The sequence below is a fragment of the Falco naumanni genome, chromosome 9 (assembly GCF_017639655.2).
Source record: "Falco naumanni isolate bFalNau1 chromosome 9, bFalNau1.pat, whole genome shotgun sequence".
Classification (NCBI taxonomy): Eukaryota; Metazoa; Chordata; class Aves; order Falconiformes; family Falconidae; genus Falco; species Falco naumanni.
Window position 1 is genome coordinate 41,579,213 of NC_054062.1, and position 20,623 is coordinate 41,599,835.

Below are 20,623 nucleotides of genomic sequence, written 5' to 3' on the forward strand. Positions count from 1 at the left end.
TTGGAAACACCAAGTGTAATGGTAAAAGTGTAAAATAAATTGATTTTGCTTATTTTTATAAAAGTACCCCTGTGGTTCAGAACACAGCTTCAATTGTTTTTTTTATCCCTACCTAAGACAAACGAGGCAGATACCAGGGCATACACAGTCATAAAGGAGCAATCGGTGCATATTCCCTATCAGGCAGTTATGGAGATGTGTTATGCTGAGCCAGAAAGCATCTATCAGCAGTTTCACAAAAAGGCTGGCAACTCTGCCTGCGAGTGCTGAACCTACTACGACCATTAAAATACCTACCTTGTATACCTACCTATGACCTACCCTTGGAGCTACATGTGCACGTACTTTGGCATGTGTGGCAAGTGGGTGAGCAGCTCAGCTACTCAGCACAGCACTTGTGCCTCTTTAGGAATACAAGCACAGCTGCCAAAGTGTTCTTACACCACAGACTGGCAAGAGGAAGTCAGAAAGCTGCTGAGCATATGGATGTTTTGCTTCAAGGAAGGACGAGGACATAAAAAGGCACCCTGCAAAGCAGTTGGGTACTGTTATTAAGTAACTGCAAACCCTTCTACAAAGTCCTCTAAAAATCAAAAGGCATCCTTGTATCAGTAAGTTGTCTTCACCTCATCCCCCTCCATTCATAGAGAAGGAAGTCAATTTTAGGCTATGGTTGTCACAGCATGGCCAGACCTTGCAGGCACTGGAAGGATCTTACTTTCTCTAGCGATGGACTATGTACAACCAAGTTCATCTTGGGAGCTGAGGTCTTCGAATTCAACAACATTAAAATAATGAACTGCATAACGTCTTATTGGGATGGTACTTTAGATTTTTAGAGTAATAACAAACTAATTAACCAAGAATGATTAAATTTACAGTGAGAAACCATTTTCCTTGGTAGTATTTTCTAGTAGTAGACATCCTGAAATGGTTCCTTCCTGCTTTCTGTTCAGAGAACAGAAACAAGCAGCAGAGCATCCACAACGCAACTGTCCATATTAATAGCATTCTTAAGGGAAGGAAAATGTACTTTCATAAATTAGTATAATTGTGCCTGGGCAAAATGGGATGTGTCATTAGATGACACACGAATACATCAGTAGGTTAGATTAGAATGACAGTACAGGGATTCTTCTGTGTGTTTGTGTATAACACATTAAAAAAAAAAGTAACTTTAATTATATGTTTGTGTAGATGCTTTAGCAAAAATAGAAGGTAGAATATGGAAACAAAAAACTCCAGAAAACAAAAGAGGAAACTATACACTAGATAGCTAGCTTAGGTATTTCCACAGACAAAAACCCCATAAGCTCAGTAATTTTCTTTTAATAACTTGGTTTCATTTTACTTGAGTTGTATTTTAGACCACGAAGCTTTTGATTTTAGAACGACTCCTCTGAGATTTTTTTGTCAGGAATTAAACTTTGTTTCATCTTACATAGTCATGCGTTTACAGTTAGCCACTTAACAAATATTCGTAAGGCGTAGGTGCATTTGCAGGTTGCATCTTTCACTCCCCCACCAGTGTAAAAGGAAGCAGGCGCAATGATAAAAGATGCACCATGTTACAGAAACAAAACACAATTACATTACTTCTTGAAAATTATTCTTAGAAGTGTAAGTTAGAATCTGTTGTGCTACCTAGGATACAAAAATATGGTTTTGATTTTTTTTAATCACATATTAATTTCAGAGACAATTCGGTCAACTTGTAAATGAGAGCATGTGCCATCTGAAATAACTTTTGTTCACCAACTACACAGTTTCAAATCAGTTTGCAGCCACATATTTTATCGTACTGTGCAACAGAAATCTAACAGTTGTATCGAGGAATACAGTAGAATCAAATTCTTCAAAAAGAGATTGATCTTTTAGTAATTAAGAAAGTAAAATTGTGGTCACAATTCTTTACCTGTTTCTTGCCATACTCTTTCAATGAACTCATACCCACCTGCAATTCTTTTCTGTTCTCATCTGTGCTACTGTACCAGCTCACCTTTTCATTAAACGTAGTGGAAACACTGGCTGCTAGCTGGCAGCCCCCGGCTGTGTAAGGGATTACTCTGGCCTTTGACATATCGCTCTGTATTATTCGCATCTAAATGGGACAGGTCAGGTATGACCAAAGATGGCAGAGTTTTTTACCATCAAATACCTGTAAGAAAAGTTTTAAACCAACCAAACCTAACAGAAAACTACAGTCATTAAAAGCATAAAGGGTTACCTTTGGTTTCCAAAGTGGAAAGATCTTCTATGATTAATTCTCTTGGGTTGCTAAATAAAAAAAGTCACACAGTTGCACTCAGACTACATAATGTATAAAAAATCTTACTGCATGATCACTTGCTGAAGAAAATGAAAAGTAACAATAATGACAATGACTATGTCCTTTTACATTCAAGTTAAATTACAAGGAAAAAAAATCAACACATATAACAGAAAGGGACAAAAACCCCCATATTATTTTCTTCTTTTTAACTGCCTATCATTGTTAAGGGGAAAATACATTTTTTAAAAACTATTAAAATATGAAAGAATTCTTTTAAATTGACATTTCCAATCTGCAAATTGTTCCTATTTAAGCAGCTGGAACAGATTTCACAACTTTCTTACACTCCACAAAAAAAATATTCTTTTCTTCAGAGCATATTTACTTCTATAACCCACTCTTACTCACCAAAATCTACGGGACCGGGTGGATCTGCCCAAGGGCACTGAGGGAGCTGGCGGAGGAGCTTGCTAAGCCGTTCTCCATCATTTATCAGCCATCTACCTGGGGAGGTCTCAGCAGGCTGGGGGTCAGCCTGTGTGACACCCAGCTGCAAGAAGGGGTGGAAGGAGGATTCAGGCAACTACAGGCCTGTCAGCCTGGTTATGGAGCAGATTATTGAGCCCCTCACACAGCATATGCAGGACAACCAGGGGACCCGGCCCAGCCATTGCGGGGTTATGAAAGGCGGGTCCTGCCTAAGGAACCCAAACTCCTTCTATGACAAGATGGCCCAGCCAGTGCGTGAGGGAAAGGCAGTGGGTGTTGCCTGCCTGTACCTCAGTAAAGCCTTTGAGACCGTCTCCCACAGCATCTCCTGGAGAAAACGGCTGCCCATGGCTGGGACGGGTGTGCTCTGCGCTGGGCTAAAAGCCGGCTGGCGGCCGAGCCCCAGGAGCGGTGGGGGATGGAGTCACACCCCGCTGGCGGGGGGCACACGGGGTGTCCCCAGGGCTCAGCGCTGGGGCCGGCCATGGTTCATGTCGCCATGGACCATCGGGGCGAGGGACCGAGCGCTGCCCCAGCCAGTGTGCGGGTGGCACCAGCTGGGGGTGTCGATGTGCTGGGGGGGCGGGGGGCTCCGCAGGGGGGGCTGGGCAGGCCGGGCCGAGGGGCCGAGGCCGCTCGTACGAGGTTCCCCAGGGCTCAGCGCCGGGCCCCGCGCCGGGGTCACCCCAGCCCCGGGCAGCTGCGGGCCTGGGGCAGAGCGGCTGGGAAGGGCCCGGCGGGGAAGGGCCTGGGGGGGCTGGCTGGCGGCCGGCTGGGCAGGAGCCCCCCGCGTGCCCAGGTGGCCCAGGAGCCAGCGGCACCGGGCTGGTGCCCGAAACAGCGTGGCCAGCAGGCCCGGGGCAGGGACCGTCCCCCTGCGCTCGGCACCGGCGAGGCCGCCCCTGGAACGCTGTGTCCAGCTGTGGCCCCGCACGGCCAGAGGGACGCAGAGGGGCTGGAGCGTGTCCAGAGCCGGGCAGGGGCTGGGGGGTTCAGCCTGGAGAGGAGGGGGCTCGGGGGGGCCCTTATCGCTCCCTGCAGCTGCCTGACAGGGGCTGTAGCCAGGTGGGTGTTGATTTCTTCTTGCAAGTAACAAGTGACAGGACAAGGGAAACAGCCTCAGGTGGCACCAGGGGAGGGTTAGACTGGGTGTGAGGGGAAATTTCTTCCCTGAAAGGATGGTCAAGCACTGGAACAGGCTGCCTGAGGAGCTATTTATAAACCATGAAGACATGGTGCTTAGGGACATGGATTAGTGTTGGGCTTGGCAGTGCTGGGTTAACAGTTGGACTTGATCCCAAAGATCTTTTCCAACCTAAATGCTTCAGTGATCCTACAAAATCTTAATCAGTTTGATATTCAAGAATCAATTGTAAGTGCTCAAAGACTATCTAGACCACATAACCTATAACGTAAATCCTCTCTCTGCCTTTTGTTAAGGGAGATGCTCAACAAACTTAGCTGCACCAGTTGATAATCATATGGAAGCTACTTTGGCAGAGCCAGGCCATGGCCATGTTTACAAAGTCTGTGGCACAGAAAGAAGAAATCAAAATGACCACAAAACTATTCAACACAGCACTTAATCTTGAAGGCATGGAAATCACACAAGTCTAAAATGATGTGAGAATTTAGGAACAATCATCAGCCTCACAACAGTAGGGTTAATGTATACTTACATTCGCATTGCCAGGAAGACAGCGAAAACAGCATAAAGATCTCTGATTAATAACAAAAGGCTTTACAGAAAGGCACTATAGTTATAGAAGGAATTCAGTTATGGTTTGGATGGACTTGCTGCATAATATATTCCTTGCAATTCAAAAAAAAAAAAAAAAAAAAGAAGCATAAGCTAACATGACCAGCATAAAAAAACAACCTTGTCACAAAAGGATACTCAAAGGCCCACCTTATACAGAGAATCGATCAGTGTAAATGACTTCAAATGTAAATATCATAGATCAAGGTAAGAACAGTACTGAATAATTATGGTAGAGGAAATGTCTGATTATCATCCGTTCATAACCCAGCTCTAACACTGAAGATCTAGATTAGTACCAGCAAATAATTGCCGTAGAATAATGCTGCATTGCATTAGCGTAGTGTAAAATTAGGGAAATAACGGAAGGATCATTCAATTCTAAGTGCTTGAAAAAAATAAAATATATATATGTATATTTTACAGATATCTCAGTAAGAGTAAAATCCAATTTTAGGACATTTATATTTGCTCACGAATTGACTGGAACTTACACACTGCCTTGTGAAACCAGTATTTTTTGTGTTATAAATTTTATTTTAATTTAGACACTACTTCTTGAGAAAAAATTTTTTCTTCCATATTTACTTCTTTGAGTAAACACACTATTAAGAAAAACACTAATTCAATCAGATCATTTTTTGTACTATTGTAGTTTTCTGCATAAGTTAATGCATTATTAATAGATACAAGAGCACATTATGAAATTATGTTTACAGTAGCTAATCCACAGTGCTAGGGCACTGCAGAGCTAAAACCCCCAAATTATTGATCTGTTAGGCTGTACAATGAACTAAACCAGATTATTAATCACTTCTGTAAAACATCATTCCTGATTTATATACCTTTTAAATTACTGTAGAAATGTGTCCCAAAGTATAAAGATATCTTCTTGCTATAGTGTGGGTTTGGTGATGGGTTTGAGTTAGCATTTCTGATGACTCCCTAAAGTTGCATTACCCTTTCATTTCATCAACGGAAGGCTGAGTTACCCACCTCCTCTGTTACAAAAGCCAGAGATTACACCACCACCTTGAACACAAATAAGACAGCAAATGGTATGAATGGGGAAGTGTAATATGAAGGCATTACCGGAGTTGTTCAGCAATATCGATACAGAATGGCAGTGATCACTCATAAGGTGATCTTAGGGTATTTTAGTGCATCTGCTTTATTTCAGCTACTATCATTTGATCTCACAACCTATTTCACTTGGGCTTGTAATATCTCAAGCTTATAGCCAATATGCATTCTTATCTCAGGTTAAAACCAAGTATGTTCACTTTCATGAGCATTTGCATATTTTCATGAGCATATCTGTGCAACATAACTCTGAATCTTCCAATATTCTCATGCTGGGAGTCAGATCATTGACCTCGAAGAGCCAGGTTATATTGTTGTCTTACCCATTTTGAGACATTTTATAACCTCTTGTGTTTGTTTCTTAGGTTAGTGCAGTGCACCCATCCTTGCCCCCTGTTTTGTTTGAGAAGTGACTGGCTCTTTAGGTGCTACCAGAAGTACATAATGAAATAATAATCATAATTAATAAGCAAACCACCTTTTTATAGGCGTCTTACTTTATGCAAAGTGTTCTAAAAAGAAGTTTGGAGAAAATGTTAAACGATGTAGGAAAGGGAAGTTGTGCCTAAAAGGAGATCCTTAGTCTTTTCTTCCTGTTGCTGATAGTATCAGCATAGAAACATGAGAAAAGAAAGAGTAGTCTATTAACTTCACTTGGTTTTATTGAGTCGCTTATTCACTGCCACCATTCATGATAGAAATGGAATAGATGCATCTCAGTGTAGAGGAATGACTGCATAAAACACCTTACGCAAAACATGTTAATAACACTATAGTCATATTTGCTATGTAAATATTCACTAAACCACAAAGATGAGTAAGATATGAAAATAAATACTATCTAAAAAGGCATTTTAATTATTCTAAAAGTTATTAAAATTCTCTTACAGTTCCATTAAATCAATATAGACAATGTTAGAAAGGAAACAGAATAAAAGTAAACAATAGATTTTCAACTCTGAGGGATGAGTCAATCCTGACTGTTAATCTACCTTTCATGATTATGCTCCTGATTTGGTCTATTACAAAAGTGTAAGTCTATCAATAAAAGCACTTATGGAATAAAATGTATTATGCTTAAAACTAGGCCTGTGCTTTAAATACCTTTCCAACTTTTATTCGATGGCATTCTCTAAAGTTTATAACTCTTTTACTAAGGATCTTTGAAGATGAGACTGCATTGTTGAAGCTGTTTCAAACAGTTTCTAATTCTGTTGTGCCAAGAGAGGTACAAAAGGTCTTTAAAGAATATGAATAACCTGATGGTGAATCCTACTATTCCTAGCACTTCTGTGACTGAATTGTGTTAAATGGTCTTATATCAGGAATCACAGCAGATTACATACCGTATTACCGTAAACTGACTGTCAAGATTGTTAAACTGCTTTGCTTCTCTTTGTGGCCATTAGAAATTTCAATACTTCCACTTAATTCTTTACATTTTTGCCTAAATACTGAATTTAATGTGAAATCAGATACTAAGTGAGAAATTCTCTATATCACAAGCCTATACTACATGGGCAAAGACATCTAAAATACAGTAACCTCACAGCTTTTAAGTTATGATGATCTAACCTAAAAAAATGTCCTGCAGCTCATTAATTATAAAACCTGCTTTTGCATAAAGCTGGTAAAATATTATACTGTAGGTCTGGAAAATTAAAAAGCCACAGAGGGAGATTTACTTTAGAATTATATCACACACTTTTTCTAGTAGTAAAATGGCAGAAATAAATGAGGACTAGTGTAGTTTGGACAGGGCAGGAAAAGAAGGACTATCAAAACTAAGACTGAATACTTTTTTACCAACCAGAAGCACAGCATTCTAAGTAAGCAGATAATTAAATATCAGTAAGCAATTTTTTGCCTGAAATATAAATTATCAAGCAGCAGAAAATACATAATTCAAGAATATTTCTGCACAAATGATAAATTAAAATGAGACATTTTAACTAGATATAAGGAAAATCTTTTACCATTAGGACAGTCAAGCATTGGAACAGGTTGCCTAGAGAAGTCACATAGTCCCTGGTTTTTAAAGACTAAGCTGGATAAAGCCCTGAGCAACCTGGTGGCACATGAGCTGACCCTACTTTGAGCATCAGGTTGGACTAGAGACCTTCAGGTCTTCAGATTCCACCCTGAATTATTCAGTGGTTCTGCAACTTCCATTCCAGAAATACTTTTTAAGTAAACAGGAAAACTCACAAGCACACCAACTAATGCTCTAGAGGACAGAAGTTTTAGAGAAGTGGGGAACAGAAATAAGAACGTACATGAGGGAGATAAATAGGTGGCATAAACCAAAAGGAATGTTTTTTTTTTTTTTAATTACCACCTCTTTAATGCTAAAAAGGGAATAAGTATCAAGTAATATTCTCAGATAATAGATTAAGAATTAGAGAAAAAAAGATTTGTATGCTAGTAAATAATATATAATAGCTAGTAAATAATATATTACAGAACAGGAGCTGCTTCAAACACATTGCACATGGAGGTTAGTGCATAAAGACAGAGACAGCAAAGAGGAAAAGAATACTCTAAATTATTTTAACAAGTGTGTAGATCCTTGCACTGCAGTGCTCCTCACAAATAACTAAAAGACAGTTGGGACCTTGGAGATAAACATGAGGTCACAAAAAGAACTCTGAAAAAACTGAAGGCTAGCATTTATTATTGAATTCTAAAAGAGGTTTTAGGCTCTAGCTAAAAGAAATAAAATAAGAAGTTCTGAATAATAGATGCAGGTGTTCATATATGGACTTATGAATAATTCAGAAAATTTATCATTACAGACTTTTGGTAAAGGAAAAAAAAAGATAATATTAACAGCAGACGTAATAGCAATACCAAAATAACTGGGGAACAAGAGATGGCTGCAACAGAGCTGTGCCAAACAATGAAAAATAGAAGGAAAAACACCTGAAGGAAGTAAATAGCTAAAAAGCTATTCTTTCAAGAGCAGTGACACAAGAGTAATGACAGTGAGGGTCAGATTCCTTTGAGCAGCAGAAGACCTTGCAAGCAGGTCTATCAGCACAGCTGTGCTACCAACACAAGCATCAATATTTTTTAGAACACTGAGAGCAAAAGAATGAAGGATAAGATGAAGATATCAAAGAGACTGAGCAAGCAATAAAGATGACAAAAGGATAAATTGAACGATTGATGGTACACACCTTGATACTATAAAGAATAAGGAGTACAGAATGGGAAAAACACAGTAATGTTACATCATGGGAGGTATTTATGAGAAGATAATTCCAAGACAAGTAAATCATATACTGGTATTTTCATGAATTTTTATTAGTGTACTGAAAGAAGGAATGCAACAAATTCAAATTGAAGCTTTAAATTTATAAAATAATGGGGGAAACTCAGGACTTGGCAGGGGGCAAGGAATGGGCTTCTTAAAAAGTCAACTGTTTCCCCACCACATTCTTCACAGCACCAAAAAGAGGAACAGACTATGTCCCCATTTTTGCTCCACAGGTTAGAGGGTAAACTAGTACCACCAGAATCCAGGACATGGGTTAGACATGCAGTAAGGTATTTGGAACACATTTCAATCCTATATTTACAAGCAAGTTTGTCACACTAAGGGTTACAGCTGCAAACTTAAAGGTGATTCTGCATTTTCTTTGCACAAGGACCGTTAGATCAACATTGCACACGAATAGGCAGACTGAACAGGATGATTAATGAACTGATTCATGGCCTACAGATGCTAAAGAACATAAAGGTATTGAGGCAACGGAACGATAAAAATAGCTGACACATGAATACTACCAAGTACTAAAAGATATAGAAAAAATTTAAAATTACTTGAAAAAGCAAGCCAATGGCATTACACTACTCACCCTTTGAACAGAACACCACCTGCCATAGAAGTTGAATAAAGCAGCACTGATGACAAGGCATGCACCTGAATTGTCTTTCAGATGTCCTCTATCCACATCAATTGCATCACAGTCAATTAAGAAACTTTGACCCAACAGTGAGAAGTAAGATACTGCCCTTCCAGAGTAGTTCTCACAAATCACTAGTTGTATTTGGCAAACCATTCACATGTAAAAGAATTTCCATATTTTTGTTGAGGTTCTCATGAGGTAATTAATTTTACTGGAGCAAAATCATGAGTAGAACATGTATCTTAAAATAAGTAAACTTGGGGAAAAAAACCCATGAATGGCTATTTAACTTCAAAGAAACGGCACAACTTAAGTACATTCACCTTTTTTCTCCAGTGCACCATTAGGACACTTTTTAGAATAAATTAATTTAAAATGGCTCGATATGTTTTCGTAGGATTTTTATAGCATTCACTCACCTTTTTCCACTGATGGTCAGCCATCTTATTTCAAGACAAGATTTACTACTAAATGAAAGAATGAGATGTTCTGGTACTACCTTACCTTGAAAAAAGACTGCTCATCAGTCAAGAGAAACTTTAAAAGCACACTACAGAGATTTCCAAGAAAAAACCCAACAAACAAACTGAAATAAAACAACTACTTGTTTTGGTATTTTTGTCTTCATCATTCATTAAATGAACAGTTAACTGAGGACAATTCCCTGCTTTTGTCTTCAGCACATTACCCAAAGTACAGAAGTACAAAGAAACCATGCAGCAAAATTAACAGAAGTCACACTGCTATTCTCACTGAGTCAGGTTATCGACTAGAATTTAATAAAGTTTTTGTTTGTTTTTTTTTTATCGTACAAATTCTAACAATACACTACCTAAAACTATTGATAGCTTGGCAATTTTAAACGTCTATCCTGTCAGTCCATTGTAATGTATACAATTTCCAGCGCAGCTGACTATATCCAGTGCATAGACTCTTACCTTGCAGACTCAAAGAAAAACATGGCATAAAGACCTCTAAACTTTTCTCATCAGAAGTAAATCATCCTTATCCTGAAAACAAATTTAAATTACTTGAATGGGAGTAACAAGCACAGTGTAGAATAAATACAGAAAACAAAGTAGCTGGTATTTTTCATTAATATCCCATGCAAGTGTATATTACAGTGATAAATGCTTATTTTTGTTTTTCTAAAGCTGATTAACTGTATTAACGCTGCTGTATTCATTTTCCAAGCATTCATATTTTATAAACTGGGCAAGTTAGTGTATATTGCAACTCCCATTTTTCAAATGCTGTATCACTTCTGGATACAGGAGGGGACATTACAATTATAAACGAGTAAAACTTCAGTGTCTGCATGTCATGCTCTCCATTAAAGCTAAACAGAGCAGTTGCGATGCTTACAATTGATTTTTATTTACTCCTGTAAACAACACCACATAAACAGAAAAGTTACATTGATCAGTAAATTTATGAAACTAATATAAAAGGAAAGTCTGCAGGGGTACAGAAAGAAGACAAGAATGAAGTAGGCACAAAAAAGAAAGGGTAGGAAGAACAATGGAAGTTCAAGAGAGCAAAAGAAGATACTCTTAGCTTTGCACAACTACACAAAATTACTTATACATACTAGGTTTTGCAACTATCGTTGAGGGATTTATCTGGTTTTCAGTTTTAGATGATTTGGACCCAATCATTGAAAAGGACAAGCTCACTGAATCCAGTCACACATCTGATCTTGATTTCAAGTTCTGTAGATTATATTAGAAATAATAGAAAGTATATTGAAATACCCATTGAATTCTGTGTGTTTGTCAGAATTCTAAATGAGCAAGACAGAAGTAACTGTTATTAAGTTCAAAACTGCAGTTCTCAAAATTTCCAGTCAACTAACGCACTGAAAAGACCCAGAGTTTTTGTAGGCATCAGTTTTAATTATTCTTGGCTTGCACAGACACTTCAGTCTTTACAGGACTGAAGGACTTGGTGCTTATCTCATGCAGACTGGCAAGAAGGCTGCAAGTGTAGCTGGCTACCGCACACGACGGTGGCAAGGCTTACGCAGGGCAGCATTCAGCACTGCAGTATGAAAATTCTTCAGTCGATTTAATTCCATGTTCCCTTCATGATATAAAAGCTTGTACTTTTGGAGACCAAGGCCATCGTTTCAATGACGAAAACCACAATGTATGGGAAACTGCTAATGGAAGTATCAATGCTCCTAATTGTAAATACACTGCTTCTCTCTCACATCTGTCTCCTCTACAGACTCCTTGGTCTAATTAATTTTTTCTAATTCCTCTCACTCTGTTATTTTGAGTGGATTTTATATATTTTTTTCACTGTCAAATAGCGAAGACCCTAAATTGATTCAGTTAATTCTGCTAAGAACTTCAATACTGTCACATTTTATGCTCCTTCATTACCAGATTACTATTCTGTATTTCCATCTTGATTTTACTTTCTATTTGAATGTGAAATGCAAAATTACCAAGAGACCTGAAAGAATAACCACAGAGTAATACTACATTACAACAAAGTTTACTTGCTAATGTAGGTATGGAGTAGTACATAATTAACTTAGCACAGAAACAGAAAAGGATCATATTAATTCAGATGAGAATTACTGGGTCACTGAGACAATAAATATAACCACAGTGACTAAACTGCATGAACATGATCCAAACGGTGTTTGAAAATTCTGAATCCATACTAAATGAAAATACCTCACGGCGATTAATTTTACCATTCAAAGATGAGAAGTCAGCACTGGTAAACCAAAAAGCTTGTCTCTCATCTGCATGCAATAGTTTGCAATTCTGTGATTATTTAAACTGTTGTTAAGAACTGAGCACACAAGAGTAATACACGCACACTAACACAAACTACTTGTTTTTTTTCCCCCCTCCTTTTCTGCTGCTCAGGCTGGTTTCCCAGATAACTGCCGGGCTGTCTAGTCAGAAGCAAATACTGATAGATACCCTGGGTAACCGGACAAACAGTATTTTTCAGCACAGGCAGGTTAGTTTTGAAATGAGGATAAACTGAAGTTAATGGGGACAGGAAATGAAACCATTTTCAATTATCATAAAAATAACTTTATTAAAAACAATCAGCCCGAGTAGGAATAATATCTCTGCTCTTCTCCACATGCCAATATCCTACAGCATCTGCAAAAGAAAAGAAAAAGAAGTACATGAAAAAATATTTTAGTGCTTTACATAGCGCATTGTCAATTTTTCCACGCTGCTTACCCTTCTCCTCTGCTTCCAGCAATTACTGGCAGGACACTGTCTCTACTCATTCTAGGCATAGAGGACACAGAAAGATTTAGTTCACTGTCAGAAACGTCAATTTTTCTATACAACCATAATATACATTACAAGCGCACCACTGTCATGGAACATTTATTGTGATACTTACCTTCTTCTTGCTGAATCCTTGCATCATTTATTGAATGAGACTTGACATCTACATAACACCTCCAAGTAGGAAAGGACAAAGTAACACTGATTCACCATGACTATGTAAATATGGCACATCTTGGGCACTTGGAGCTGCTTCTCCTGTGGCAAGATAACTTCAGTACACAGAAAACAACCTTCTACTGAAAAAAGAACCTCACCCTAGTAGCCTAATAATGGATTCCCAAGCTCTCATGGGTATGTCTGGATTGTACTTACTACTGTGAAGCTCTTCCCAGGTCCCCTCTCAACTGGAAATACAATGTCTCACTGGCACGTCTTCCAGCAGCTGTCTCTACCATCACCTTTGACATGCAGGTCTTGCCTTTTTTTTTGTTCATTTAGGCTTGTTTCAGTAGCGTACAATATATACAAATCACCATCTACATATTTTTGCATCTGGTTAAACTGCAACTGAGCCCAAACAAGGCCAAGAGTGAAGTCTCAACAATGCAAGTCACCTAATCGCATCAGCATATCCTTGTGGTCTCATTTTTAACAGTTCCTCACACCCAGCAGAGCATTTAACTAAATACCCCATTCAAAATGCAGGTTACAAGACTGACTGGTTGTAAGGTCGTATTTATATAGACAGCTGTCTGTTCCATGTTGGTGCTATCCAGTTACCTGTATTTCATGATAAAAAGTGTTTACCTCAGAGATATACCAGCCACAGAGTAACCTAGGGCACATGCCTAATCCCAGACCAGAATGTACACATTATGTGCATACATACAGACATAATACAGCAAAGCCCCTCTGTGTGCAGAGGGGATGCTGTGTCCTCAGTTGAAGACCAGCCTCGAAGGATGCATCCTTTCTCCCTGAGGTGACAATACAGCATGAATGTTCTTGTAACCAGCACCATGCAGAAGAGGTTTGTACCTGGCACTAGGAGTTAAATGGAAACTTACCCAGAGGCTTGTATACAATATCCGCTTTTAAGGCTTCACAAATTCTCTCTTCTAATCCACAGAAAAGACTTTGACGTTACCACCTGATCAGCACATAAGGATGCACAGTACACATTCACATTGGAAATGACAGACTAATGGTTATATGTAGCATTACTGATGACATACACCCACTTTTACAGACTGATAGCCTGCTTAATGCAACCAGCACCTCCTCCCAACCCAGCTCCCAGCAAAACAGAGAAACCTGAACCAGTTCTGGGTTTCTAAATGTCAACATGCTGTGCTGTCTGTTGTTGGGTTTTGGTTTTTTTTCTTTTTACTTTCTTTAAGTTTCAACACAAATGGTTAGTAACTTCAGTTAGAGAAAGCAGAGGAAAGTAAACACCGAGGAAGGTCACCAGAGCAAGTTACATACATTAATATTATCTATTTCATCCACACAGTTCACAGCATTACTAATTTGACAAAGCACTACAGGCAATTAACAGCATACATTAGTTAACTACATGGTAAATCTTAGTCTTGCCTTTCAAAAAGAATGCAAGTTAATCCAACCCAGGTCAGTGCCAATACAGCCAATGCAGTTAATTCACAAAAATGACATACCAAGAAAAGTAAAGATGGTAGAATGGAACCAAGACAGTAGCTAGGTCACAAAATACCTAGGGATAAACCTCTCCCTCCCATGAAAGCAAACCCAAACCATATCCCCCAAACTGTTGATGCTAAGTTGTTGTAAGGCAGCCTGCAACATGTTCACCAGGTGCATGCTGACTTTTGTTTATGAGGTATGTTTTCTTCAGCAGGTACAACCATTGGCAGAGCTTCCTCCAGCCCCTGAGGAACCTCTCCTTCATCCATTACTCTCATAGCACATAGGCTTCAACTGTTTCTATAAAACTCTGTCTTCTGGTGCTCATGTCTCTTTTCTCTAGAAGTGATAAATGACTTCTTCCCAGCTAAAAGAATCCCATGTAAAATGCTGGAGATCTAAAGCCATTTCATGCCTCTGGATACTATTGTTATTTTGTAGCATACTTAAAAAGGACAGGTATTTCAAAACACAGAAAGAAAGACAAGGTCCCAAGAGCAAAGCCTTTACAAAATTTGAAAAGGTTACATCAGAAGGTGGTAATGAAAAGTTGGGGAAGGATGAAGACCAAAGGGATTCAAGGAGTGATGACATCAATAGTAGTAAACATTACAAGTATCAATTCCTATCAGAATACCCCCCTCTTAGTTCTTCAGGAATTCACTGAAGGAATACAGATGAAATATTTTAAATGCTTATGATTAACAAAGATATAATTATTATACAGGTATAGTTTGATAGTACTGGGGGATGATTGTGATCAGAATCTCTAATAATAGATTTTGTGTAAACAGGCGCATAAAAACAGTCATTGTGCCATATTGACAGAGAAGGCTCTACTGCTTTATACTTTAAAAAAGGAATACAGAGGAAATTGAACTTTCTTTTTTAAACACAGGTACGTTAGAATACATACATTCTTTTCTTTGCTGAAGTAATTGAACATTCATTCTCTCTTCCAGTGAGGACAGAAGCATTACAGGGTTTTATAACAGATAAGAGCTACTAAACGGTAACTAAGGCTAGGACCATCCATGCAAACACTAGTTATTTATTTTCATTGTCTGTTTGCTGCTACAAGACATTGAGTTTCAGAGGACAGCTCACCAGCTGCACATTTTGTGAGCTGTACAGGAACTAATGAACTTTGCCTTTTTATTTCTTTGCAAACAGGAAAAATACTAAATTCTTGCAGTCTTGCTGATACTGCCCATTAGCAACAACAAATTTTATGGTTTGGAAAAATCAAAATGCCTCTGTCACAGTGCATGACACAAGGTCACAGAGTCAATTTAGTTAACTGAATCATGTGTTCTCGGAGTCTTAGGCATACAACTGTCTTATCACAATGAGGAGGCACTATGAATCAGCACAGTGAAAATAAAGCATGCACCATCTTCTCCAATATTAACCACTGCTCAATGTACAGAAAACCGAGTACACGTCACATTTTAGTCATTGCAAGGTGATATATAGATTTTAAAAGGGTCCCATTCTTGAGCTACTTTATTGGTCTGCTCAATTAAATGTTATTTAATGATTCACCACTTACAAGGGTACTATATATCATTCATAGTCCATTGGCTTCAGTAAAGCTTCTTCTGATTTTTCCAGAAAAGATAACTAGTTATAAGGAACAATATTGATTTCCTGTGTAAGGCCCAAATATCAGCAAGCTAAAAGTAGTGATTAAATACAGCAACTGCTGTATTATTTTTGCAGTTCACGCATGGGGAGATTCAGGTTACCACATCGTAATTGTTTACACCATTGATACTGGTTTAACTGCTAAGCAGCCTAAGGATGAGGACTATTTCATGTAATGACTGTATTTCCATAAAAACTATAGTGACTTGCCTGTTGCACTTTCTTGGGGCATTTTATTTTCAACTGTATCCATCATAAATTACTGTTGCAGAATAAAAAAAGACAAAGATTCTGGATCGTTAGACTAGGTGAATTGCTGAAATATTCATGTTTGTTCATGTATTGTAGCAGATTATTCAATACCTGCTCATCTTCACATTTCACCCCTGAACACAGCTTAACTCTACTCATTCTCCATGTGAGAAACGAGTAAAACTGATGACTCCTTGTCTCTGGCACTGATTCTTTACCCAGAACACTTATTTCCAAAGATCACACTCAGGCTTTTGCATCAACTTGTACCTGGCAGTTAAAGCAACGATCTCACTCTGCAGCTGGGACCACATGTACGAGGTCAGTCTCCACAACTCAGCTTTCAACTGCTACCTGTTGCACCAAAGTAAGTAACCTGATCAGCTATGTTGGCTCTCAGAGGTACTTGTCTTCTTCACCAAATTTGCCATCAGACAAAAATAAACCATTCAGTCCTACGTGTGGTTAACCATTTGGGTCAAAAAATGATAATAAACTGTAGAAACTCATATCCCCATGCTATCAAATGCTAAGAATACATCCATTTTCTCATTGAATAAAAGCTGCTTCTTTCAATCTCTTTTTTTACAAACTCACTGCCTCACATGATTATGACCAACAGCCAGCCTGCCTTCCATTGACATGAAACTGTTAATACAAGTAGATTTTCAGTTTGTAGGAACACTGTGATAACACTTACCTTTGTGTTGGAAATTTAAATAAAATCGCATACATCATCACTGGTGAGACAGTGGGAAGCACGCAGACGTGCACCAATCCAGACCAGGTGCATTGCACCCCTGCGCGAGCTGTACACTATTCTCCCATGCACCGCCCTGCTCTATTACAAGGAACCAGGGAGCACAGGCAAGAAGGCAGCGAAATCTGCACCCTCTTGCAAGGAAGAAATTGTTTCTGTATTACACACTACCAAGAGATTCCCCAGAGAGCGGAGGAATCTAAATGCAGAAAGCCTGACAAGAATTACTGTACCTGAGAATCTAAGGCACAAAGAGATTAAAATACATTGCCCAAAGCCTTTCCGGAAGATCACATCAGAGATGGAAATTGAATCTAGCTCTCACAAGTGCGTATTAAACACAAGATTTTTTTTTTTTTACTTTTTTTTTTCTTTGAGGTACTAGAAGGCGTAAAGCATTTTCTTATCACCAGAAATTTCATAAAGCTTGGCCACTCTGATCACAATACTTAAATCTACATTTTTAAGGACATAGTGTCTCTTGAACACATACTTGGCTTTCATTTAATTCAAGAGAAGCTGCACATGCATACATCAGAACTGTACATTAACTGTTACATTTGTAACACTTGAAAACAGATATGCCACATTAATATGCTTGCATCTATCTCTGCAATTCATACAAGGAAACAGATACTGCAAACCAAAACCGGCAACAATTATAAAGTCTCAGGTATTCATGTTTGGGAAGGCACAATATTGAGTATCATATGGAACAGAAATAAACCTAATGATATCCAAAAGAGAAGGGGGTGTGAGAACATGAGAGCAGCTAACACAACAATGTGGTAGAGAAACTGAATGCATAACAATGTGTTCTGCGTGTGAGAGCTATGGGTCTGGCGGGAAGCAGATTTCAACAGGTAATGGCAAAGCAATGTACACAGCCTCTGACTACTGACCTGTGGAACTGGCTGCCGCAGGAGATGGTGGGGAAAGACAGTATCAGTGGTTCACAAAAGGATACATAAATTTTTGGACAACAGATCCTTAACAGGACAGTGAAAGGACTGCCTGGGTAGGTATATACACTCCAATGATTCCTGAGAGTCTAGCAAGAAAAATGACTAGGCTCATCTACTTTCCTTGGCAAAGGTACACTAAGCGGGATGTGTAGTTGCTGTACCTTTCATCTGTCTCTTGGGGCACCTCCATAGACAGATGTTCCTATCCACATGAGATTTTAGCCTTATCTACTGTGGAAGGAGTTCAACCTTCCTGGGAATCCAGGCTTACATGGTTTTCAAGCAAAATTTCTGGAAGACAATGATGGAAATGGAATTCATAGGACAACTCAGCCCACAAATGCAATGAAAACATTGTGTTCTCTGGATCATGTACAAACAAGGCTAAGCTCTGCCACATCTATATGTTGTTATTTCTTGTAACTGGAAAATACTCTTCCCACTAATCACAATTTTCTACAGTACAGAAGTAAACTCATGGGAGAGGCTTTGCATGAGTAGCCCTAATTTGATGAGTAAATTGTCACCTGATCTCCCTGCATACAGGGTGGGGGTTGGTACTTTGCTATGTGTGCAGTAATGATTCCATATGTGGCTACATTTCCTAAGAAATTCTTCAAAAAGATTGGGGGAGGGTTTAAGTAGCAAAAGCATTTCACTTTTGCATATTAATCTGGAACTGGCTTTTTTATAGCCCACAGAAAAACACCTCAAGCCTCATTTTAGACTGCTGTCATAATATTTTCAGGCTTGAGACATAAGATTTCATTAATTTCTACACCATCAAGATCTGTTCCAATATTAAGACAATCAGAAAGCTACTGATATGAGACTACTCTGAGCCAATACTTCACGAGTTGGCATTACTTCAAGCCTTAAAGAGATCTGGGGGGGGGGGGGGGGGGGAGGGGAAGGAAAAAAAAGGAAACGAAAATGTTCATAGTTAAAATAATTGACCTTTGCCTCCTGGGTAACACTTTCCTGCTTCCTATGGAAAGACTCACTCTAAGAATCCTATATATATTCTTTATCCTGTCTCCTTTACGTAATTGCTTGTCCTTCAATTCATATGCCTCAAGACTGCTACTTAAAATTTAAATTGAGCAGTGAAACTGGGATACATGTAGAGCCTTTAAAGTAACCATTTCCCAGTTGCTGTTGTCCAGTAAGTCTGTGAAAACACTTGCATTGATTCCATCTGTACTTTTAAAAATGCATATAAAGTGAAATGAAACACTAAACTTTTGGTGATAAGAGATTTTGGAGACCACTAGGGACAACAGTTCTCTAGGTATGCCACACAAGTCCAAAAAGCAGTAGGAAAAAATCCCTCAACCTGCTGGCTATCTACTTGCTCCTGCAGCCTGCCATGAAGTTAATAGTCATTATCATATAGGTTTCATGACAATTTATACCCAACTTGTCAACAAAATCCCTGTTATCACTACTTACAATCATTAGGCTATCGCATTTTTATGTTTGAAATCTAAAAAAATTAAGTAAAACTCAACATAGGGAAAAGACACAGAAAAAGTAATTTTTTTATAACTTTAACGTGTATTTGCAAGCTGTTTATTACAGTGCTTTCAGTCACGAATAGTGGTTTATGCAAGCTATTTTTATACAAAGGATGCTTGAGTCCACTAATTCTGCTAAAGAAAAGCCTTGGCTTCTCAAGGCAATTACCTATGCTCTCTGCAGATCACCAGCCGAGAGGTGAAGCAGCGCTCTGTTAAGCCTATCATTCCATCAAGCTATGAATGCATTACAGGGCAGCAATTGAGTCAATAGAACATCATCTTTTCCTTTCCAAAATTATAAGAAGCAATTATTCACTCCTGCTTTAGCTTTTTCATAACTTGAAGTTAACTTATTTCACAGAATCACAGATATTTATCCCTTTCCTTCAAAGTATTACTTTGACTTATCTGTTAAAAGCTAATGAAATGGTTCTCATAAAACCTAGTTACATTTAACATTGTAATCAACATCAACTTCTGAAAAAAGTATTTCTAATTTAAAATCTACTTTCCTTTACATGAAACCATGCATTAAGTCATTCCTAAAATCTCACATAAAATATTATTCCTCGAATGTCATGATATGGCCATATAATCTTTATATTACATGTCATTAACTACCAACAAAATACCAAAATATCATTACACAGTTTTAAAGCCCCCTAGCAGTGGACAAGAGAAAAAATAAATCTTCATATAATTTCAAATGTAACCGGTAAATCTAATGGCAACCCAATCCAAAATCCACTGATGGACGTCACGGGAGCCTTCCCATTAACTTCTATGTGCTTTGGGATAAGGCACCAAGATAAATATGAGCAAGCCAAAGGAAGAGAAATGAAAACTTACCCATGAATTCAATTCCTAAATGGTCTGCTATACACAAGAAAGCATGTACAAGAAAAAAGAAAAAAAGAGACAGAAATGTTAGAAATACACTAAAATGTAAATATCACCTTTAACATCACTGGTAGCATTCAATATTTCTGTGGCAGAGCTGCAGAACACAATGCAGGGTTGGGGCCCACTCT

The 20,623-nt window shown here is 38.5% G+C and overlaps 1 protein-coding gene across 2 annotated transcripts in view; it reads right to left on the bottom strand.

Moving 5' to 3' along the window:
* The window catches only part of NRG3 (neuregulin 3), a 421,294-nt gene that overhangs the window by 56,015 nt on the left and 344,656 nt on the right, over positions 1-20,623 (bottom strand). The window contains exon 4 of one of the 2 annotated variants that reach the window (XM_040607376.1): positions 20,442-20,465. In XM_040607376.1, the coding sequence (XP_040463310.1) occupies positions 20,442-20,465 (24 nt within the window). Of the gene's footprint in view, positions 1-20,441; positions 20,469-20,623 lie in introns of both variants that reach the window. The other variant, XM_040607375.1, reaches the window with a different exon arrangement.